The following is a 24,876-nucleotide window of genomic DNA, read 5'->3' as shown; positions in this document are numbered from 1 at the left end:
AGTTCTTGGGGTTTGTTTTTTTTTTTTTTACAGAGAGGAGAGGGTGTTTCAATCTAGAAATAAATAATGGCAAAAATAAATGAAATTTTCAATTCTTGATTGTTGTTTTCTGTGTTGAAAGAATCAAACAATATACAAAAATCAATGCTTCAAATAGTTCATTACTATTATTTCTAATCTTAAAACTCTACTTCTTCATAATAATAAACATACATGGATAGAGAGAGAACCTGAAGGGTTGACGACTGCTGAAGAGAGAGAGGTCTGTAAGGGAGGCCTCACGCCCGGCCAAACTCAGGCCCTCATTGGAGTTTATTTAGAGAGTGAATTATGCTTTAGTCCCTGTAGTTTATGAGTCCCTAAACTCATGGATCAATTCATTTTTCTCGCCCTCCATCATTGGCTGGCATATTATCCTTGCAAATTAGCATCCGTCTCAATTCCCTTTTCACATTAACCATCAACCATAGCCACATATAATACTCATAACCATTATTCATGAACTTGTTAATTGATTATTCATGTGTGATAAAAAATTTCAAAAGAACGAAGAATCCAAATTTGTGAATCTCTCACAAAGATTTGTCAAATTCTTAAGCAAATTCTTAAGTTGCTTTCTCATCTTTCATCCAAATCAAGCAATCTATGTATAGGTTTAGTTGAAGTTGACTAGATTTGATTTTTTATAGGTTTTTGTTTTCATTGAAAGAAACATATTATATATACAAATTAAAAACCAATAATTCAATTGAAAAGGAAAAACCTTAACAAACAAAAAAAAATGACAAAAATAATAAAATCAAAACTAAAATGACTGAATTTGAAATACCAATAAAAATAAGAACCATTGTATTTTTTTGGCGATGAGAGAAAGAAACATAGGGAAGAAAAGAAATAGTCAACGGCGATAAACTGATCACTTTTGGCTTGCATGTGCCATTTATTATGAAAGAGAAGACGATGAAGCATCAAATTTGATGATGGAAGGACATTTTTCCTCATGGGTGGCCACCGCATGCACCGCCTAAAGTGTGCGGTTGCTCCCACACGTAAGTAACTTTTTCAAAATAAAATAAAATAAAAACCTATTTAAATATTAAATTACATCATTACCCTTAATCAAACAAAAAAACAAAAGTAAAAGACCATAATACCCCTAATCTGAATGAAATAAATTTTCTAGGTCTAAGAGTATATATATAATTTTACTATGCACTTAAAATAAATAAAAAATACATATATACTCCCACGCGAAACTTTTGTTTTTTTTTTACTCCCAAGGGTGCTTTTGTTATTTTATAATTCATTTAAAAATTGATATAGGCGAACAATGTTGGTGTGAGACTAAGATTTAGGGTTTGAAATTAACCTTTTGGAGTAGTTGTGATAGCCCAAAAGGTTAATATGAAATTTGATATGTGTTGATGTTATTTTTTAATTATTAAATTGCACGTGGATGTTGTTTTTGAATTGTCACGATGGTTATGGATGTTGTTTTTGAATTATTATGTGAGGAGTTAATGTCATTTTTAATTTGTTATATTATGTATTGATGGCTTTACAATACAATTTCATTGTGAATATTTATTTTTAAAAAACAAAGAATAAAAATTACATCTATGAGTTTTCATAAAGTTTTTTTTAATTAGTGATATTTTGATTAAACTTGATTTTAACAGTTAGGTCAATGGGCTCCCTTTTTAGAGACTGACGTGCACCTAGGATGATGCTTTTAACCCTAAAATATGTTTGATAATAAATCAATGAGTTTTCATCAAAATCTTAACAAGCTGACAACATTTTAATTAAACTTGGTTTCTTTTCTCTCTTTTTAGCATCCAAACTAGCCAACACCATCAATGGCAGCATAGCCACCACAAACATAACCTTTACTTCACTCTCCTCTAGACCTAAGTCGTTGGTTCTGTCTCCATGCTTTTAGCCTTTTTTTCTCCATTTTATAGCCAATCAAACTTTTTATCTCCTCTATTTTTTTATACCAAAATAAGCCCCTTTGTTGATAAACCAGTCATACCATAGCCGCCACCAATGTCGTTAACCTTTTTTAACACCAAAAAACATCCAAACCCGCAAGGAGGAGAGAGAAACCTAGAGAAAAAAGAAGAAAGAGGAAAGAAACTAAAACTTTAAGTGATTCAATCTTCCTCTACAAATGGTTATGAGGCTCACCACTGGTGTAGATAGGAAGACAAAGAGAAGGTGCACTAAATCAAGTTGATCATGTTGTTTATAATTTTATATAGTTCACCTCCCTTTGGCTCGATCCCGGTCTTGCTGGGTTATTTATTACTTCGACACTCCTGCACTTAGGATAAGATATCAATCTTTTGATCATGTCAGTTCTTAAATTTGAATTGGAGGAAATATATTCATTGTTAAAATTAAGTTAATTCATGTATTGTATGTGATTTGGGGCATGAAATCATGATGATTCATAAAAGAAAATGCATGGGTATTTGAGTTAGGAGTGGCCAGCCATATGAAGAGTAAAGAGGGAAAGAGGAAAAATTGTGGTTTTCCTTATTAAATTTATTATAATAAGTTGTTTTTAATGTGAATGTGTGTGTAAATTAAATAAAATTAGCATGAAATGAATGAGGGAACTCTTAGTTCCTTGAGGCCACACTTCCGGTCAATTATGTATTAAAGGGGAGATGTTTAATTTGACATATTTAGCTTGATGACATGTGTTTAATTGTGTCAAAATGAAGAAAAAAAAATACATGTTGAAGTAGCAAGGATTGTGTTTAGAAGAATAGTGTTCGGAAAGTTTTATTTTGATGTCAAGAGGGAAGATTGAAATAAATAGAGTAAATTTGCTCATAAAAGATATTTTTGACACTCTTATATGGTATGTGATATAGCTAGGGGTTGAGATACAAGAGGGAAAGTTGAATTGTGGATGTTTTGTGTAAATGGAAAGGTTGACGAATCTGGACAGATTTATTTTCTGACTTTCAGAGAGAATTCAAGTAAGAGGATGAGGGGATTAGGATCGGGTTTCTTCATAAGAATTGTAGTTTTGGAAGTTGCCTAACTAAGTAAATTGGTCTTACTCAATTTGGAGCTATACAACTCTAGTTATGGGTCACCAACTGAGACTAGATCATGACAAACCCTATAGGGCAGTAGGTCTGATTCGTTGATGAGTAATTTCGAGTGTCTTAGGGGTAGAACTGGGTTCTTTTTTTTTAGAGGACTTGTAGCCTCGTGTCTTAACTTTCTAACTAGACCAACCTCACTTAAAACAGAGTCCTGGAGCTCAGAAATCTAAGGAGAGGTCGGAATGCGACCTCTGCTGGTAGATTTGGAAAGTCGCTTTAAACGCATTAAGGGTGAAAAGTGAATCCTTTCCCTTAAGAAACATGTGATATTACATCTTAGCTTCCAAAAAAATGAGTCATATTAGAAATGGAAACTTGTAATGATAACTATGGTTGGACAAAAAATGACAATATTAATAAGCGAAATGAGAAAAACAAAAAGTAAAATACAAAGAAAGGAATAATTAAAAGAAAAACCTATATTGGTTGTTAATGTGGCTATTATGAAATGTATCCTTGAATGAGGATAATTTATGAGATATGTCTATGATTACAGGAGGGACCATGGGCTTGGTGCAGCAGCAGCAATATAAGAGCACGAAAAGAGTTTGTACTGCAGGTAGGTGATCTGCACCTATGTTTTCTAATTAAATTTCATGGTTTAACATAGTGAAATGTGAATTATCAAATGTTGGATATCATATGAAAGTTTACGTCATTATATTATCATTTTGGATAGTATCACAAATGTCAAGCAATGGAAGTATCCCTAACATAGAAAATATGAGAAATGTGATATGTGACATGAACTAGCACATTTAATACATATTAGGATACCGGGTAAGGGGATTACTATGCAACGATGTTTATGGCACATGGACTAGCATACATTTAGTGTATGTTAGGATATTGGCTTAGGGGATCACCTTGTATCGATGCCTATAGGGCATCGACTAGCATACATTTAGTGTATCTTAGGATCCTGGGTAAGCGGATCACCATGCATCGACTAACATACAAGGTGATGATGATACTGGTGTAATTGGTATTAGTAATATGTTAGGCAAAAATAGTTGAGGTTGATTTTATGAAATCTTAAATAGAAGTTGAAAATGAAAGGTAAAACAGTTTTAGTAGTTGAATGAGAAAGAGTTCCAATGGAAAAAAAAGGGAGGGGGAGAAGTGAATAGAATATGAATACATGTTTGTTTCTTTTAAATTGTTGAATATTTGTGTTACTATACTTATTGTGATATTCATGTTTTCAATAATATGTATTTTGTTTTAGGACCATCACATGCACGACAGGAGTAGATCCTAACTTTTGCTCACTTTTTGTTATCTAGTTCTAGGGAATATATCCTTGTTCTAAGAAATATATCCTTTTATTTTGTAATATTAAAAAAATTTATATAACTTCATTTGTATTAATATTTAAATTTGAATAGATGAACTTAACTCTGTAATTCATTCAATCATATTCCATGTATGCGTGTATATCTCATTTATTTCTCTATAATGATAATTGTTGTTCAATATATGTTATAAATATTGTGGTTGTGATGATGATGTTTGTGGGATTGAGACCCAGGACGATTAGGTCATGATTGAGTTATGAGATGTGGGATATTAGAAGTGTAAACATGTTATATGTCGATAACAAGTTATATTTCAATACATTTGTATATGAAAACTGTAAAAAAAAAAAAATACCCTATTTTCCATTTGATATATGATTGGTGTTTTATTCCGTATAAGGAAATGTTACATATACCCTCATGTATTAATGATACAAAATAAAAAAAATAAATGTGATGCTAAAAATTAGGATTTAGAACGGTTAGGATTTAACTCGATAAGTTAGAATCTTCCTCACGAAGGGACATTTTCCTTGAACCTTAGATGAGACCAACAAATAGAAACGCGGCTAAGAATAACAATCAATCAACAATGTAGTTTACCTTAGATAGGGTGCACTGGGAATGAAGCATCTTTTCCTTGCACAACTAGTTATCTTACCTAGACTCTCGCAGACCATAGATTTTCTAGTGACCATAATATTAGATGACGACTCCCTCAAATTATATATATGATTAAACCCAAAACACCCTTCAATCTAGGAGCGGGAACCATTCGATGTCGTGCATGCCACGACAAGACAACAACTCCGCTGAGGACTTGTGTTGTTGGATTGAACTTTATATATTTGATTGTTTGCTTGTTTATTTTTATTGGTCTGTATCATTTAATTTTAGCATGCATTTGTTTTACATACTACTCATGCATAAATACATCGGGTATGAATTAATGTCTTTACGCATTTTAATTTTGAGAATAAATCAATTCTAGGTTAGGTGAAGAGTAACGATCTACCTCATGACTTTTAATCGAGATTCAGATTCGTAAAACATCCAATTATAAGCTAAGCATTTACTTGGTAATGACCGTCATATTATGCCTTAACGATTTCTTATAAACCCTTATACGACATTCGTATATGAGACTCTTTATCTTCTTGGATAGATAATCGATCATCTTTTATTTTTATAGTGAGTTGTTTTTATAATAATAAATAAAGTATAATAGAACTGGAGGAGCTTGCTAGGATCGCTTGGTAAGCAAGCAAGCAATCCGGCGCCAACTTCCAGTTTTTTTTCTTCTTTATTTTTTTTTTTTTAGTTTAGTGGGAAAAAAAAATCAAGGATTGCTAGATCGAGCACGCGAACTCGCATAGTCTTAAGTCCAAGAGCAGGTTGTATCATCTTTAACATTTCTACTACTTCTTTGCCTCTCACTGGTAGGTTACTAGAGGCCCTTCATCCTCGGGTAGTTCTTTCGTTCCCACTCGATCGGATCATCAACCAGTAATTCCACAAGGAGAAGAAATAGGTGAGAGATTCCTAGTTTTATCAGTAGGGAAAAAACAAATCATGGATCTTTGTTAGACCATGGAGTAAATCTACCCTTCATGTAGTGGCTTAAAATCTGCCATTGGAATATGAACTCTCTAATAATTCATTTTGTACTAAGATCATGACTTTTTTTAAATACCAGAGAGAATCTAAGATAACGTAACTAATTAAAAATCACCTAGGAAGATAAAAAATTACCACACAAAACCTACCATTTTTTTTTTTAATAAAAATAGGTCAAACCAATTTTTTGTTTGTGCTCCTCAATACATGTATGAGATTTAATCAAGTTGAAGACTACGGATTCTTACCTATATACAACGAAGAAATCATGAAATAGCTGACAAGTTAACCCATATTATATACAAAATAAATTTTAAAAAAAGTTTTTATTAATAAAAAAATATATATTATTTTAACTTCTATAAAATCAAGACTTAAAAATACAATTATATATAAAATTCAGTGAAAAGGGCTAAAAAAATCTCGGAGGATTAATTATCCTGCTAGAATACCAAAGCCAAGATACAAAACACAGGCAAGGACCTCTATTAGCTCAGTGTTTGCCCCCTTTTTTTGTTATTTCTTCTGATTAATAGTAATTCTATTCAAAAAACAACTTGAAGCAGCAAATGCCCAAAAAGGATTCGGTTAACATTATGATTCACTCACCTAAAGTCATAAGAACAAAAACTGGCGAACATAAAACTCGATTCAGGACAAAATATCATAAAGCATCATAATGAGCAGCCACCAGACTCATTTAGGCGAAAAGAGAAGCCATGGCCTCTTAGCAGGCAAGGAAATCCAGTCATTTGTCAGCATAGCACATTGACTTGACCGGGATAGAAAATTTAATCAAATCGGTGCCACCTTGACCAGGATTATAAATTAATCCGTGCGATGCCTACAGCAAACAAAATTAAAAGGCCAGTCAATACCCAGGCAAGCCGAAAAAGAGTCTATCCACACTTGCTGCAACATAGAATACAAGAAATTTGACCTGTGTCAATTGTTACATCAATCATCCAGGTAATAATATGACCCAGCAGTTTTCTGCTCCCTGTCCTTGGTCGAGTCCAATTTGTTGATTCTTGGCCGGAAATTGGTGGGGTCTCGTCTAAATGTGATATCCAGATGCTGCATCAGAGTAAAAGAAGAGTGAATGGGAGAGAGATGAAAGCATGCCTAAAAGAATATAGATGTGTCAAATATAGGACAATACAGATTACTCAAGCAGCTGTGAACTGTTCAGGTAAGCTTGGTTTGATTTCATCTCAATCATAACTGGTAAGAATAGATACAGGCACCACACTAGGGGACATCATAAATGGATCATTATGGATTTATAACTGAATCTACAATGACTTGGTCTCTTCATTAATGTTTTCATCTTTCTTTACCTTTTGTCTCTTTAATGCATGAAGAATAGGGATGAGAATACTGGACTTACAGATAAGAAGAGATTCATCCCAGTCAACAATGACTGAGGAGAATTTGCTGTACAATCCACAGAAGGCTGTCCCTCGTACACAATAACTCTATCAGCCAGGTATGTTGCCATTATAAAATCATGCTCCACCACAAATGCAGTCTTCTTTGCATGTAGGATAAACCTCTTGATGACTTTTGAAGCAACAATACGCTGCTCAGAATCAAGATACGCACTTGGTTCATCTATCAAATAAATGTCTGCTGGCTACATCAAGAAAACCACACACCAGACCATAGTTAGCAACCTTAAATATATTAAAATGCAATCTTGAAGAATGCTGAAACGCAAGCCATTCAATCCAAGAAGATGTCCAACTGAAGGGTCCATCTTCATTCACAGATATAAACGATTAGTAGACCTGATAAAATTTCTTTACCTTTCCAAGGCATAGACATAATGCAACTCTTTGCAACTCTCCACCAGATAGATTTACAACTTCTTGGTCCATCAGTTGCTCAATAAGAAGTGGTTTCATGACATCTGAAACAAACTGAGGATGCATATACGAATCACGTATCTTTGAATGCAGTAACTGTCTGACACTGTGTTGAAACTTGGGGCTTATCTTCTGGGGTTTGTAAGAAACATTGAACTCAGGTATCTCAGATTCAGAATCTTCTATAGTATCAGGTTTCAGCAAACCAGCCTGCACGTTTTGCCAACAAAATAATTTATTAAACAAGCAGAAGATCATGTTGTAGATAGAGAAAGGGAGATTGATGAGTGGAGAGAATACCAGCATGCGGATAAATGTTGTCTTCCCTGTCCCATTCTCACCAAGCATTACTACAATCTGAGAGTCAGTAAATTCACCCTCAACGACACTAAGCTTGAAATTGCCCTGAGTTTTACTCATGGTTGGGTATTTGTATCGTGCATATGTTTGAATCTCCTCAGCATTATCCTGTGGAGTCTCAGCAACCTGGGAAAAGCAACAAAAAAAAATTAATGACAGAAAAATAATACAATGAAGGGAAGTAAATGTGTAGAGGATTTAAAATACCTTGAAGGTTAAAGATTCATCCCGGAATCGTAGGTTTTCTGTAGGAACAAACCCAGACAAGAATATATTGATACCTTCTCTCACAGAAAAGGGAAGGGTTACTACTCCATATGCACCCGGTTTCCCGTACAAGCAGCAAATGAAGTCGGATAAATAATCCAGGACACTAAGATCATGCTCCACCACAATAACATAGCTGAAGTGAAAGCACAGTCATATAACCTAAATCCTCAGTACAAAGTGCAAAGCAAAGCTAACAACAAGAAAAGAAAGGAGTCAAACCTGTTGGCCCTGAGCAAAGATCGGATAACTTGGGCAGCTTTAAGCCTCTGCTTGACATCAAGATAACTTGAAGGTTCATCAAACATATATATCTCTGCATTCTGTATTGCAACAACAGCAATAGCAAATCTTTGGAGCTCTCCACCTGATAAATCCCCCACATTACGATCTATAACCTGGTTCAGATCAAGATCACGACAAAGTTCTGCCTTCTTGTGGCTCTCATCTTTTTGGTCAAGCACTTGCCCGACATTGCCTTGAACTGCTCTTGGAATGTGGTCAACGTACTGAGGCTTTATGATGGCCTAGGTATGAAACAAGAATGATTTTAGTAGGAAGACACAAAAAGTAAACTAAAGGCAAGTATATCCAAGAAGAGGCATGACAAAAACAATGAGGATGTGAAAACACAAGTATAAACCTGAACATGATTTTTCATGTTGATTTTACATCATAACCTGTCAAATACATTCTCTAAGAAAACAACATTTCATGATTGTTTCCATAAAACATTTTTTCAAATATAAGGGTTGGTTATTCCCAAAGGGAAGTGATTGCATGCTAAAGAATAAATTATGGCATGCACAAGCTTACATGACATATTGCATACAAATCAAATTGTGATTCAAGCTATCACATTAAGAACCTGATTGTTTTTGCGTTTCAAAAGCACTTTTAAAAGAAAATTAAATTATTTTTTTGCTTCAATTTTTTTTTTTTTTTTTTTGTGTTTTCAAATCGTTTTGATATGCCGATATCAAAATTAGTTTTTAAAAAATTTAAAAAAAATTATTTTTGATATATTTCCAAGTGAAAAGCAACAGCCACCACACGAATATATGACGATCCCATCTAACAGGGTTTTGCGAGGGATCTGGAAAGTTGAATCCTCTTTCATGTGCTATTAAGAAAGGGAGGGACTCCTAAACAAGCTCAAACAATCTAGGGATACAGCACCTTAGTAAATGAATCCTAACAGCACACTTATCTGAATGATATCATCAGACTTAATTACAAGCATTCAGTAAAAAGTGGTCCACAGACAAGATAGGTCAAAGGAAACATACCATGGCTCCTACTTTAGTGTGGGACACAGACATTATTCTTTCACAACAGGGAGTAATATATCTAGCAGTAATACAAAGTTTTAAGTGCAGTTGAACAGTGCCCAAACAGAAAGGTTACCTTCAAATTATCCTCTAGGATACGGGTAAAGTAATTCTGAAGCTCAGATCCTCGAAAGTAAGTCAGAATTTCCTGCCAATCAGGAGGGTTCTGCAAAGAAAAATGAGAAAAATGGTAACTAACACAAATGCATTGTCATAGGGTAGAAATAAGAACAAGGATACAAAATGGGCTGGTTATTACATTGAAACGGCCCAAATTAGGTTTCAGTTTTCCAGCTAGAACTTTGAGAGCAGTGGACTTGCCAATGCCGTTTGTTCCAACCAAGCCAAGAACTTGCCCAGGCCTCGGAACTGGTAGCCTGCAAATGAATCGTTTTTTTTTATTTTATTTTTTTCACTAGAAAAGCATTTTATTAAGCAGGTAAAAAAGGCAGCCAGCCAACCTGTGCAGCTTAAAGGTATTGGGGCCATAACGATGGGTAGTGTCTTTATCCAAATCCTTAGGCAAGTTAATGATCTGAATTGCTTCAAATGGGCATTTCTGCATCAGAAGATAAATAATCCCCTAATAAGCAAGCTAAGCATAGATACCACATCCGATAAAATATCAAAAACAACAACAGTAATTATTGAATTCCAAACGAGAACAGTATAAGCTTGCCTTGACACAGATACCACATCCAATGCACAACTCCTCCGAAATAAAAGCTATCTTCGAAACAGGAGTCACCTCTATACACAGTTTCCCTACGATTTGAAATATGTAATTAGAGCATTACTTATTTATACTTAATCATAATTCCACAGCAACAGCAACAGTAGTAGTAGTAGTAATTATTATTATTTGCTCTCAAACAAAACCTAATGCTCCAAATTGAAAATAAGAAAGCTATCTAAGCTGCAATCACGAGCTACATAAAACAGATTCGCCAAATCGAGGTGAATAATAAGGAGAATGAGAATTAAAATAAGAACAAATTCTGAATTAATTAATTAAAGAAGACAACAAGAAGAATTAAACAAAGGAAAAAAGGGAAAATACCAGTTTTCACAACGGGGCAGCTCTTCTTGCACTCTTGACGGCACTTCTTAGGTTTGCATCTATCAGAGGTTACTATGGCTATACGCGTCAATCGATCTGCCATCTCTCCCTCTTCTCTTTTTTTTATTTAAATTGATACTACGCGCAAATTAGGAAGAAGAAGGAGATGATAAGCGATCTAATGACTATTTACGAAGGAGAAGAAAACAGAAATAGATTAAAATTATTACCAGTTGAAGAGAGGGTGGATCCGAAGAAGACAAGGAGAAGCTACGCTACGCGTGGTGGGAACGCTCTTTCGACTTAAGCCCTTCCCCCTCTATTGTATCCCAGCGAAAACTCCCACCGAAAACCTAAAACAATAAAAATTAATAATAAAAAGGCACTACGCTCTAGTAGCTTGTTTTCGGTTGTTTATATACCTTTGAAGTTTTGAACCACCGTCTTCTTTCACTTTTTGCTAATCATCTCAGTTATTAAACCCGGATTATATGATTTGATTTGAGTTGTTTCGAGTTAATCTGAAAAGATTAAAAAAATTTTATTTGAAATTTTTAATTTTTCATGTAAAAAAATTAAGAAATAATATATATGAATATAGATTATATATATTTTAAATAATAAAATTTAAAAATATTATTTCAAAAAGTTTTTTATTTTATATTAAAAAGATAATATTTTATGTTTTTAAGTTGAAATATTTAAACTAAAAAGATTTTTTCTCCCCCATTAAAAAACTATAAATTTTTTTTATTGTGAACATAAAGTATATATAAAGGGTTTCAAATTGTATATTAAAAAAAATAAAATATTCTTCTAGTATTTATATAGTAAACTTTGAAATGGGTTAGTAACTGACTAAAAAATATATAAAAAAAATATCTCTGACTAGAAGAAAAAACACATTTAATTAAAAAAAATATCTCTACCGGGTTTTGCTAGATCACCTGAATTTAAAGTTGAACCGGCAAGTCGATCGGTTTTTTCAAGTCAATTGCAAGCCTCGATTTTCAACAAAACAAACTTGATCAAGATCTTTGATCACCCAGGTCCCGAGTCTTGGGTTAACCTGTCAGGTGAGGCGAGATCTGATAACTATGAATTATCTACTACTAGTGTTAGAAAAAAAATAATTAAAGTTTAAAGTTATATAATATTATATCAATGGTTATTTTTGTGATCAAGCTATATTTAAAAAAATGAAAATTTTTTATTTTTTTAAATTAATATTTTTATGTTTTTAGATCGTTTTAATATGCTGGTATCGTAAATAAATTTTAAAAAAATTAAAAAATATATTATTTTAATATATTTTTAAATAAAAAATATTTTAAAAAGTAAGAATTAGTAAAAAATTCTAAAGAAACTAATATTATAAGTTTAATGGTCAGTCAAAATTTTTAAAACGTAGTTAATTTGACTCTACTAATATATATTTGTTGTTATGTATTTTATCTCTCTTGCAATTAATTTTTTTGTTTTAGTCAATTGATTTGATTAATGTATTAAACCTAAATTATTTATTATAATTTATAACAAGTTTTGAACTAATATATTGAGATTAAATTTAGTTTTAATTAAACTCAATTTCATAAAAATTAGTAATATAAACTCAATTCATGAATATCTATAATATTCATAAAACATTTAGTCAATCTAATATATCAAACTCATTCATAATAAAAAAAAATTAAATGAGTCATATTTATAATTTATAAAAAATTAAAAATTAAATTAATTATAATTATAGATTTAAACCTAGTCCAACTATATTCATAAATACCCTTACTTCTTTTCTAATCACTAACCAGTGACTTTCTACTATTTTAATACTTTTTTTACCATATTCTTCTCCTTATCAATTAACAAATAATCTAAAACAAAATGGATTTCCAGGTTTAAATCTATTGTAGAAATGGCATTGTCGAGATTTTACTTAATTTTCATGCCTTTGTTTTATCCCATATTCTCTATTCACGAGTCGAGCCTTCTTCTTTTTTAATCTTTATTGACATTAGAAATCATTAATTAATTAACAAAATACTAAAAGAGATCACGGTTTGCCTCGCAAAAATAGTATTATTATTTATTTTAATATTTTTTTTATTTTCAATATAATATTTTAATATTTAATTTGTTATGAATTAAACTTATAATTTGTGTTGATTTATTTTTTATAGTTACCTTAACTTTATTACCCAAGTAACAAGTTTAACTTGATTGACTCTTCTTTTTTTATAGTTTTATCAATCTATATTTTATTGATTGAGAATTATTTTTTTTTTATTTTTTTATAAGGTTATTTCAGTTTTATGACCCGAGTTCATGAGTTTGACGAGTTAACCTAAATTAACTCAAGTCATGTTTTTTAGTCATTTTTTTTAAAAAAGAATTTTAATTTTAGGTTGATTAAAAATACGCTGCTTAATTTATTTTAATTTGCTTTATATTGAGCTATCTCATGACACAAATCGCGAGTTTAGTAGGTTAACTATGATTATTTTTTTAGTTTTTTTTTTACGAGGTTATCCCGGTCTCATAACATGGTTTGCGTGTTAACACAGGTTGACTCGAGTTATTTTTTATGTTTTTTTTATTAAATGTTTTTATTTCAATTTCTTGCTTCAACATTATGTTTATTGGGAATTGAGTTTTATAATTTGTTTTAATTTACTTTTTCAATAAAGGGTTATCTCATTCTCATGACCTGAGTAAGCGAGATTGAGTGGTTAACCCTATTTGACTCGGGTTATTTTTTTTAATTTTTTCAATATCATCCTTTAACATTAGATTGATTAGATTTCAAATTTTATAATTTGTTTGAGTTGTTTTTTATGAGTTTATCGTGGTCTTAAAAATAGGGTTGTGAATTTATCAGATTAACATGGGTTAACCCGAATTAATCCAAAATATTGTTTTAATATTTTTTTTTAAAAAAGATATTACCTGGAGTTTTTTAATCAAATTATATTTTTACTAACCATCTAGATTTTTTTTAAAACTTGTTAAGTTAGCCCGAAATATATATCAAATAAATTTTTTATATAATTTTTAATACTTTTTTATAAAAAAAACATTAATAATATTTTGATATTTTTTAAAACATTCAAATTTCATTTTTTTATTTTATTTTACTTGCAGTGAAGCTCAAACTAATAATCTAGTAATATCTGCTATAAATATCGGAGAATTCAGTCACTTCTGGGTATTCCATCTTGACTTCTTCGTCTTTTCTTTTTTGAGGGACATGGCTAATTTGATGCCTACATCTCTCTCTCTCTCTCTCTCTTACTCTCACATGCATCTTTCAAATCACCTTTTGTTTTTTCTATAGAAAACAAACGGAAGCTTGGGCCAGATTTTTTGTTGCTACTTTCCAAATCTCTCTTCCTTTTTTTTCTTACAAATACAATGACGGGGGGAAGTTGATACCAATCATCTCTTCATGAAAGGTTATGTTAGTCTCCTTGGAGTTATTGATTTAGGGTTTTTTTTTTTTTTTACTTGATTTCATTCACTCTCGCTTTTTTCACCTCTAAATATCTTTTCTTTTAACCAGATATTTGGTATGTTTTTCTTAACTGATATATATATTTTTTTCAATATTGCTTTATTTTTATTTCTTCTATTCTTCTTTGAGCTTGGTGTTCAACAATACTAGGTTTGATGCCTTTATATATACAGCAACTGGAGAATTTTTCATGGTTCTAATTAAGCTTTGGCAATTTACTCTCATATTTTTCACCTCTGCATATCTTCTCTTTTGCCCTCCTTCATCCTTTTTTCTTTGGTACCATCCTTCATTCCCATGACATGTAAGAACACTCCAATCCACCATTAATGTCGCAGAGCCTAGCTAGATCTCATCCTTGTTTACCTTGAACCCACTCCTCTACAAGAAAACCTTGAATTCCCATTTCAGAAAAAGGCTAAACTCTAATTTACCTTAAGATGTAAAGAATCGAAAGAGGTCACATGGGAGACGAAAAAGATGCAAGGAGAGTGCATGCCTTGCTCTCGCTTCAGTGATGATGAAGATTGTGATGCTGGCGGTGATGCTTCTAAGATGGATTAGAGAATATGAGAAACCTAAAAATGTATATTCTTTTATGGTTTTTATTTTGTTTATTGGGTTTGATTGCGAGCATTTAAGTGTAGTTTTAGTTCTTGATGGGCTGTAGATTTTTTTTTTATCAGATTTTCCTCTGTTTCTTCTTTTGTGGGATTTGATTCCTTTTGTTTAGTTGTTCTTTATATGTTATTGTCTGGAATAAATGCAGAGAAGAGAGGATTTGTTGAAGATTACAGGCCAATTTGTTGAGAATAATTAATTGTTAAGATGCTTGAGCTTTCTTTTTTTTTCCTTGCTGTTTCAAGTTCTTAGGGATAGATTTTGTGCTTCTCTTTAATTGTTGTTGAGATCGTTTGGGAATGCGGTGCAAGCCATGTTTTTCAAAATATTTAAATTTTTTTATTAAAATTTAATGTGGTTTGCTTTTTTTATCGTTTTGATATGTACTAATATTAAAAATAATTTTTAAAAAATAAAAAAAATCATTAGTATGCATTTCATCACGAAAAGTTATTTGAAAAGCAATCCTACCTACATTGCCAAATATATTCATTGTCCATGGTATATTACATTATTTTCTATTTTTAATTATGTTTTTCATAGATTAAAATTCTCAATTTTTCCTTTTTAAAGCAATCAATTTATACCTCTTGAATTTGTAAAATTTGTTGAAACAAGTGTCATAACCCTAATTTTGGTTGCATCTTCAAAATTATTTTATAAAAAATGCATTTTATTTAAGAATCCAAAAAAAATTCAAAATTCAAAATTTTAAAATATTTTCAAGACATGAGAAGATAAGCCTTTAAGTTGCAATAAATTAAAAAATTAAGATGTCTGAAGAATAGCAGATTGAGATATTTTAACAAAAATGAAAAAAAAAATGTAATTAAAATAAAGTTTAAGGTTGAAATTTGATTTAACTAAAATTAAAAGAAATAATTAAGTTTGAGGACTTAATTAAACTTCTAATAGATTTAATTGAAGCAAAATTAAGCCTAAAAATCAATTTGGGCTCAAAATTGAAAAAATTAATTAAGTTCAAAGACTTCTTTAAATTTTCAATGGTTTTTAAGGATTTAATCAATGACCCAATTAAAAAACAAAAAGTAAATTTAAAGGCTTAATTCATATCAATTTGCAAAGATTGAAATATTAAAGACAATTAAAATTTTGAAATGTCAAATTGGTGTAATCAGGGGTTCAATTGTAAGAAATTTCAAGTTAAAGGTTAATTAAGGGTCAAATTAAAAAAATTCAAGAAAAAGGACCCTTCGGGAAAAAACAAGCAACATTGGGAGCTATACCAAACTTTTTCAAGGATTGGATTAAAAAAATCAAAGTTTAAGGCTTAATTGAGGATTAAATTGAACAAACTGGAAACCAAGAGCTACTTTGTTAAAGGCGCTAGACTTGAAGGATCCCAATTGCATAAAATTTGTCAGTCTTATCTAAATCAAGGATGTCGGAGCTTAAATTGAAAGTACAACGACCAAATCAAAATTACTTAGATTCCTATTTAAAATTTTTAATTTTTTAGTGTTTTATTGGATAATGTGTTACTCAAAATTAAATGAAGAAAATGAATGACATGTCATTCAGTCACTGTGTTTCACCTCTTTCAACCGAGAAGGCTGATCAAGATACTAGCTTCATGTGAATAAATGTGGCATCTCTGATCACATCAGGGGTTATAATATCCACCAATAAACAAAGAAACATCTACTCTACAAAGATGAGTCACTCTTATCAAACATTTACATCATATTTTTTTCAACGAATCAAATAACATCTTGTCCCTTATCAGCCACTCTACATTGACAGATTAAAATTGATCAGGGGTCAATCTTTCAAGTAATGAATATGGAGTTTTGGACCTCTAAATCGAGTGTTGTTTGTTTTTAAAGATATATATACGCCCTCACTACATAGTTCAGGTAGACCAAGGGTACGATTATCTTTTAATTTTCATGATGACCTCGTCAAAGTAGCACACTCAGTCAACTATGACTAAAGAAGAAAAACTCCCTTGATTGACTAACTCCATTGTTGCCTTCTCTTGATAAAATTGAACTCACAAGGCAGCAAAATAAACCAAAACCCATTTTTCTAGAGAGGTTAGGAAAATATAGGCATTAATCTTCCCTAAGTCATCTATTTTTATGCAAAACCATCTTGGTTTTGCAACGACTAGTTTTGGATTTGGATATAAAAGATTTGTTGCTCTTTAAGGAAAAAAGGTATTGGCAAAGAAAAGGCAGGAAGAAAAATGCCTAAAGAGTTGAAAAAAGAATCCTATAATTGATTTAAGAGAGTAACTAGAGGATTAATGTACCAAATTGAGAGAGATGTAAAATCCAGACTAGTTAGTAGTTGTTAGTTATGACATGATTTAGTGTGTGTGTTTTGTTTGAATTTTGGGTGAATGATTAAATTTGTTCATTGAAATGCTAAATGTTAGTATATAGTAATGTTTTACATGCTTTGATGTTAAGATGATCATTTTTGAATTTATGGAAACGTGTTTAAGTTTTAAAGTTGTTATGGTTTAAGTTATTTTAAGATAGTCTAGTTTAAACATCAAGATATTGAATTTATCTAATAAAACAATGTTTTTTTTTATCTAAGAAAATGTTATTTTTGCTCACTATTTTACTTGACCTTGCTTATTGTTTTTGCTATTGATTTTTGTTTCTTGTTTGTTTTGATGATAGGTTGTATTAAGAATACTTAACCTTTGTTTGCAAGGTTTAGTTGCTATTCTGGGTTATATTGTATTTTTTTTTTAGGTTTAAGTTTTGTCGCTGGATTTCTAGGTTTACAAACTTTTTTGGGATGATGTTCTTGTCATGAACTTTGCCTTAGATCTTTTATATAGGTACCATTTTAGTTGATTGTTGGTTCTTATAAGTGCATGTATACTTATTGATTTTTAATATGAGGTTTTTATCGCTTAAAAATTGTTTTTTATGGCTTTTGATATTCATTTCCGTCTTTTCATATTTTGAATAAAATCAAATAAGCATGGCTTTTGTTGGATTATTGTGATGATCTAGCCCTAAAATCTTGTTTAAATGATGTTTGTGTATGATTTTGTGCCTTTAATTTTGCGCAGTCTGGTTTGAAATTGAATTTATAATTTTAGGGTTTATTTATTGTCGTTCTTTGTGTTCTTCATCAAATTCAAGAGAACAAAAAAACATGTTTGATCTTCAATGTTTCTAGACCTTATTTATGGGCTTGGATCTTTGAGCTAGGAGACCTAACCCATCTTTTTAATAAGACAGTGTTTTGCGAATTTGGTTTTTACCAAAGGAAAAATGCATTTTTTTTTGTTCTTAAGGCGTGTTTGCCAAACATAACATTAAGATATTTTTATAGCCTCCGATTTTTAGTTAACAATGTGTTTGACAAACATACCTTATTGTTATCTCGCAATGTTTATTTTCTTATTTTTTATGTTTTTTCCAAACAAATCCTAAATAATTTCCAAAAGGCCCTAGAAAAAATTCAATAACCATTTTAAAATTGTTTTTGGGTGCCTTGCGTATTTTTCAACCATTTTATTTAATCTTTGGGTGATAGACTTATATTGTAAAATACTGACCCGATATTAAATATATTTACTTTTCTTCAAAAATTTAAGAAAATTACAATCAAATTTTCTTATTCAAAGAAAAATACAAAAACAAAATGTGTTTTTATCTATATTCATATGGCCAAGCTTCTCAGAAATAAAAATAAAATGATATTTGTATAAATTAAAAAAAAAACACAAGGCTTGATTTAGCATCTTTAAATACAAAAATTCAAGAAAAATAGTTTTGTTGATATATTTGCATGAATTTTTTGATTTAATAACAAATTTATGAAATCCTTGAGAACTTGACCTATATTTTAAAATTACCAAAAAAATTATTTTGTTTGTTCGAATATCAAGGATTATAGACTTATATGTAAGATGTATTTTCAATATTAAAAGAAAAATGCAAAAATATGTTTTGACATTATAATGGATAGGTTCTAACCTGATAAGAAAATTCAAGAAAATAGTTTGGTTGATATATTTGCATGAATTTTTTGATTTAATAACCAATTTATGAAATCCTTGAAAACTTGGCCTATATTTAAAATTATCAAAAAAATTTATTTTATTTTTTCGAATATCAAGAATTATAGACTTATATATAAAATGTATTCCCAATATTAAAAAAATGCAAAAAATATGTTTTGACATTATAATGCATGGTTGTTAAAATCATGTTTTTACTAGTAAAATCATATGATTTTACGAGTCAAAATATGCTTTGCGTGCTGAATCATTTGAAAAAATCAAAAATGGGTGAAATCGAGTTGAAATCGGGTGAAATTGTTAAAATCAGGTGAAATCAAGCAAAATCGCTATTTCAGGATCGATTTTACGATTGTAACAAAACACATGCACTGAAGCAAAATATTCCCCCCATGCTCCAGCTGTCAAGCGCCTATTGGTTGTGAAAATTTTGAATTGAATTGAATTGAATGGAATTGATGGATTGAATTAAATGGAATTGATGGAATGATTTTGAATGTTTTTCTGTCCATTTATATTGTGGACTGTTGAATTGAATTGATTAGTTGTGAGGATTGAATTGGACTGAATTGAATTGAATTAATTAGGTGAAAATTGAAATCGTTAAATCATGTTTTTTGCTTTATGGAGTGTGGGGCTGTGAGCTCTCCATTTATATTGTGGAATGATGGAATGATTTTAAGATGCCATTTCAATATTATAGTTTTGTGAATTGTTATGTATAACAAAAAGTTAATTACAATCATAAAATGTTTGGATTGATTACAAGGTTGATTTGAGTTTATTCTTGAATTGTTGAATACTTGAACTTATGGCATCTAGAAAAAATTCTTTTGGTAATAGACTTGATGTGGGGTGGCAACATGGTATATATATTGATTAAAATTATAGAAATGTTCAGTGCAAGTATTGTAAAAAAATTATCAGTGAAGGTATTTTTTGTTTCAAACAACATTTGGCTTGCACTCGTAAGGATGTTAAGTCATGTCAACAAGTTCTAGAAAATATTAAGCAAATGATTTTGGGTGTTTTGGTGAAAAATCTAGAAGCAAATGAAAAGAAAAAAAAGACCCATCAATATAGTGCAAATGATGATGATGATGAAATAAAAGAAATTAGCTTCAAGGACAAAGGAAAGAGAGTAGCTAGTGGGAGTGGAAGTACACAAACAACCCTAAATCAATTGCTAAAAAAAAGATATTAGAGAAGAAGCATGTCGATAAATTGTAAGGTTTTTCTACACTAGTGCAATTTCATTTAATTGTATAGAAAACCCTGAGTTTGTAAAGACACTTGAATTGGTTGTAAAGCATGGACCAGGTTTCAAGCCTCCATCCTACCATAATATTAGAGAGAAGTATTTGAAGTAGGAAATGGATCAAACAATGACATTGCTTGAGGAGTACAAGCTAGACTGGAAAAAAACAGGTTGTTCAATAATGTCTGATGGATGGATAGATAAAAAAAGACGTTGTATTTGTAACTTTTTGGTTAATAGTTCTAAAGGGATAATTTTTTTGTCATTGGTTGATACTTCTAATATGTCCAAGACTGCTGATAAGGTATTTGAAATGTTAGATGCCATTGTAGAGAGGATTAGGGAGGAAAATATTGTCCAAGTAGTTATCGATAATGCTTCAAATTATAAGGCAGCAGGACAATTATTGATGGAAAAAAGAAAGAGTTTGTTTTGGACACCATGTGCTGCCCATTGTATTGACTTGATATTAGAAGATTTTGAAAAAAAATTAGAGGTTCATCAAGTAACTATTGCCAAGGGGAGAAGAATCACCTCATATATTTATTCAAGAACTATTCTTTTTTCCATGCTAATGCATTTTACGAAAGGAAGGGATTTGATTAGGCTTGTTGCCACTCGGTTTGCTACTGTATATTTGACTCTAAGATGTTTGAATGATCATAAAATGCAGCTGATGACTATCTTTACTTCCAACCAATGGAGTTCATGTAGGTTTGCAAGAATATAAGAAGGGAAACGAATTCAAAATTGTGTTTTGGACAACAGGTTTTAGCATGAAGTCACCATATGTATTAAGACAGCGTATCATCTAATTAAAGTTCTTCGATTAGTTGATTCAGATGAGAAACCAACTATGGGTTTTATATATAAAGCAATGGATGAAGCAAAAGAAAAGATAAAAGTGAATTTTGGTTCTATGAAAAAAAAAGATATATATCTTGCTAATTTTTATTTCAAACATTGCCATTTATTAATATGAATGTTTTTAGAGATACTTCCAATTGAGATATTCCTAAATTGTAATGATATTTTTATTGTTTTTTTTTTTTATATATAGTTATATACCTATATAACTATTGTTAATGCAAGATGGGAACTTCAACTTCACAAGCCCTTATATGCAGCAACTTATTATTTGAATCCTCATTATCATTATAATCCCAATTTTAAGGTTAATGCTAACATTAAAATTGGATTATATCAATGCTTAGAAAGAATGGTGCCTAATGCAAGTGAAAGGTGCAAAATTAACTTGTAACTTGAATCATTTAAGGATGCAAAAGGGTTGTTGGGCATTAAGGTTGCCAATACAGCATGAGATAAAAAAAACTCCAGTTTAATGATGGGATTCTTATAGGGATGAATGTTCAGAATTACAAAGGTTTGCAATCTGAGTTCTTTGCTTGACTTGTACTTCATCTAGATGTGAGCGTAACTAGAGTGCATTTGAAATGGTGAGGTTTTTTTTTTTTTTTTTTTTTAAATGTTGAAATATTTGATAAAAATCTTATAAATTTGAATTGTTTATTTAGGTTCATACAAAATGAAGAAATCGTTTGCACTAGAGAAAAATGAATGACTTGGTATTTGTAATGTGCAATCTGAAATTGAATAATAATCAAGTCAAAAAGCAAGCTGATGATTTTGGTGTAGAAGATGATCTTTCATCTGATGATGATTGGATAACTGAGGGAGAAAAACATTCGAACATTGATTTGCTTGGTGCTATTGATATTGCAACACGAAGAAAAAATGATAATGAAGATGAAAGTGATGAAGAAGAAATTCCTAATGATGCTGAAATGGAGAGTCAAAATGGTAATTAACAGTGCTTTTAGTAGAGTTTTTTTCATGAAGAAGATGCCTTCATAGTACTGCTGTTAAACTCAAATTATCTTATGTTTTTGCAGCCTGTAGCATCCATAATCAATACACTAGCAGGTGCACTTTACAAGGTCTTCTATGCTTCACCTGATGAAGCAAGGAAGGAAATACACCAGGCATGCTTTGATTATTTAAGTCTTGGAGGTGTATTTTCAGAAAGACCACTGTCTTTGCTCTTAGGTTTGAACCCCCATCCGTTGAGCTTGGTTGCCCAATTCTTTGCAGTCGCTATATATGGTGTTGGTAGTTTGTTATTGCCATTCCCTTCACCTAAACACATCTAGATAGGAGCTAGATTGATTTCAGTGCATATCCACCCCTCTTTGTAGTCTTTATGTTGTCATTTCAATCTATTTGTCATTATTATTGTTGTTGTTGTTATCACAACTTTATGCAATTTTTTTTTTGTTTCCTTTACCGAACACTAAAGGATCGAATTACTATTCTGTAGGGTGCATTAGGAATTATCTTCCCCGTCATTAGGTTAGAAGGAGTTAGACAAATGTTCTTCCCTGCAACTGTTCCTGCATATTACAGATCTCCTCCAGTCATGTGAGACTGATTTGACAAGACTCTAGGAGATAGCAAATTTTTATTATGCCGGTCAAATTGAGCCACTTGTGTCCCAACATCTTTTTCCCCTTGTTCAAAGTTGACTAGGTGAGGTTGAACGCTTTAACAAATCACTATGCATTATTATACATTTTTTTTGTTCCTAGGATCTTTATACAGCTTCAACTCTTGACATCAATATATAATATCCACTTTCAAGCCGTGAGGTTTTAATCCTTGCAACTCATGTCATTATTTATGTTCCTATATCTATTTTTAATACACCTCTTCTGGACAAAATCAACTCTGTAACTTCATTATGCGCGCGTCCCCTTTAATCATCAATACGATAATCCTATTATAGGAATAAGATGTTTGAATGGGAAATGGGTGCCACGTTAGGAAAGTATTATATTGGAAAGAAAAAGGAAAAAGGAAAGGGAAAGAAAAGAAAAAATGGTACTGAAGATGATTTAGAGATTCAAATTGATGATATTGGTGTTGATACTAGTATTAGTACTAATGTTCATAGTATTAGTGTTGGTATTAGTAGTGACACTAATAATCCTCTTGATGCTAATAATATTGATGAATGTTTGAGGAATAATGAGGAAGATAAAGGCACTGAAGCTGATTTTAATTTACATGACACACCAGCAGATTGTTTGTTTTAAGTTCGTTAATTATTAGCCAATGAAAATTTATTTAAATTATGCATAAATTTTTATTTGAACCGTGTATTTTAAGATGCTTGAACTATATATGAATTTTTATTTGAAGCATGTATTTTAAGGTGCTTGAACTACGTATGAATTTTTATTTCAAACATGATTTTTTTGTTAATGTATTTTAAAATTCCTTATAATTTTACGATTTTACGATCCGAATTTGTATTGCATTTTTCGTGCCGTGTTAAAATCATAATTTTAACAACCTTGTTATAATGGTTAGGTTCTAACCTAATAAGATAAGGACCTCCTTACTAATGAAAACTTGTCTTAAACTTAGACAAACCAATAATATAAAACATAATAATACCTTATATCATACAAATAAACAATGTAACTTACCTTAGGTAAAGTGTAGTGGGGGTGACACGTCTTCTCTATACACGATCAGTCTTTTTATCTAGACTCTTAGACTAGTTAGGGTTTTAATGATCAAAATATTAGGTGGCTACTTTAATACCTTTTTTTTTATTAGAAACAAGAATTCCTTGTTGTTTCTACCCACACCATGAAAATCTTGACCCGGAAAGACAATCGCAGCAATGCTGCACATAAGAAACAACAAGAGCTTTGAAAAGTGAATGAATACTACAAGTAATGGAATGCTAGGAGTTAACTATGGAAAATCAATGAAACAATAGGTTGGTTTTGATTCAATTTCTATTATCACTTTCCTTTCTTCTTTTTTTATAAAACAATTTTGATTCAATTTTAGGTTTACTTATAGGGAAAGACAATTGAAGCAGAAGAAGCATATTATATGGTTACTTTCCATAATCAAGTTCATTAATCACTTATTTGATTGAATTAAAAAGTTTGTATTGCTTTATATGAATCTTAAAAAAAAAAAATACATACTTGAAAGGTGTTGATGTTTCCAAACTTTGCCATTGTTTTACTTTTCTTAACATTCAAGAAGTATGTAATGTTGTAAGGTTATATGTAAAAGTTATCATTTATTTTTATATCCTTATTGTTGTATTCTATCCCAAACACTGAGATGGTTTAGAGGATTTAAATTGGCTATATGCATAAATCTACATATAAATAATGTGTACATGTACAAAATACTCATATTTGTGTATTTTTGTTGTTCACATGAAAATTGTAAGTTTTGTGTTATTTGTGCATTTAAACTTTGGTTTCTCAATTAAAAAGAACCATTTTAACTATAAATAGAGTGGTTCTAATATTCTCATAGATATCATTCTTTTATTTATAATGGGCTTAAAAACTATGGGATTTTGCGTATGATTACCGATAGGTGTAAAAAAGAAGAAGATAGTATAATCATTTGTTTTAATATTACAACTCTATTGTTTCTATGTCTGAAACCTGGTGAAGTGCTCCTCGGTTTTACCCTACTAGCTTCACAAGGCCT

At 30.9% G+C, this 24,876-nt stretch overlaps 1 protein-coding gene across 1 annotated transcript; it reads right to left on the bottom strand.

Moving 5' to 3' along the window:
- Positions 1-6,503: 6,503 nt before the first annotated feature.
- Positions 6,504-11,316, bottom strand: LOC118031040 (ABC transporter E family member 2). The gene is made up of 13 exons (XM_035035340.2): positions 11,157-11,316; positions 10,927-11,064; positions 10,546-10,631; positions 10,328-10,425; positions 10,126-10,243; positions 9,943-10,032; positions 8,758-9,062; positions 8,476-8,671; positions 8,209-8,394; positions 7,849-8,118; positions 7,431-7,676; positions 6,981-7,117; positions 6,504-6,884 (listed from the first exon to the last, which is right to left on the bottom strand). Exons 2-12 carry the CDS (start codon positions 11,027-11,029, stop codon positions 6,998-7,000), a joined length of 1,818 nt encoding a protein of 605 aa, XP_034891231.1. The 5' UTR covers positions 11,030-11,064; positions 11,157-11,316; the 3' UTR covers positions 6,504-6,884; positions 6,981-6,997.
- Between the last annotated feature and the right edge of the window lie 13,560 nt (positions 11,317-24,876).

The sequence above is a fragment of the Populus alba genome, chromosome 3, assembly GCF_005239225.2.
Source record: "Populus alba chromosome 3, ASM523922v2, whole genome shotgun sequence".
NCBI classification, from domain to species: Eukaryota; Viridiplantae; Streptophyta; class Magnoliopsida; order Malpighiales; family Salicaceae; genus Populus; species Populus alba.
The sequence above is the reverse complement of the archived record's forward strand: the minus strand, read 5'-3'. Positions and strand labels throughout refer to the sequence as shown.

Bases quoted from the DNA above. Each gene is read 5' to 3' on its own strand.
- LOC118031040 (XM_035035340.2), bottom strand. From the start codon at position 11,029: ATGGCAGATCGATTGACGCGTATAGCCATAGTAACCTCTGATAGATGC. The intron at 10,244-10,327 runs GTTGGCTGGCTG...ATTCATTTGCAG, and splicing joins AATACCTTTAAGCTGCACAG to GCTACCAGTTCCGAGGCCTG. The intron at 9,063-9,942 runs GTAACCTTTCTG...TTTCATACCTAG, and splicing joins TCCTAGAGGATAATTTGAAG to GCCATCATAAAGCCTCAGTA.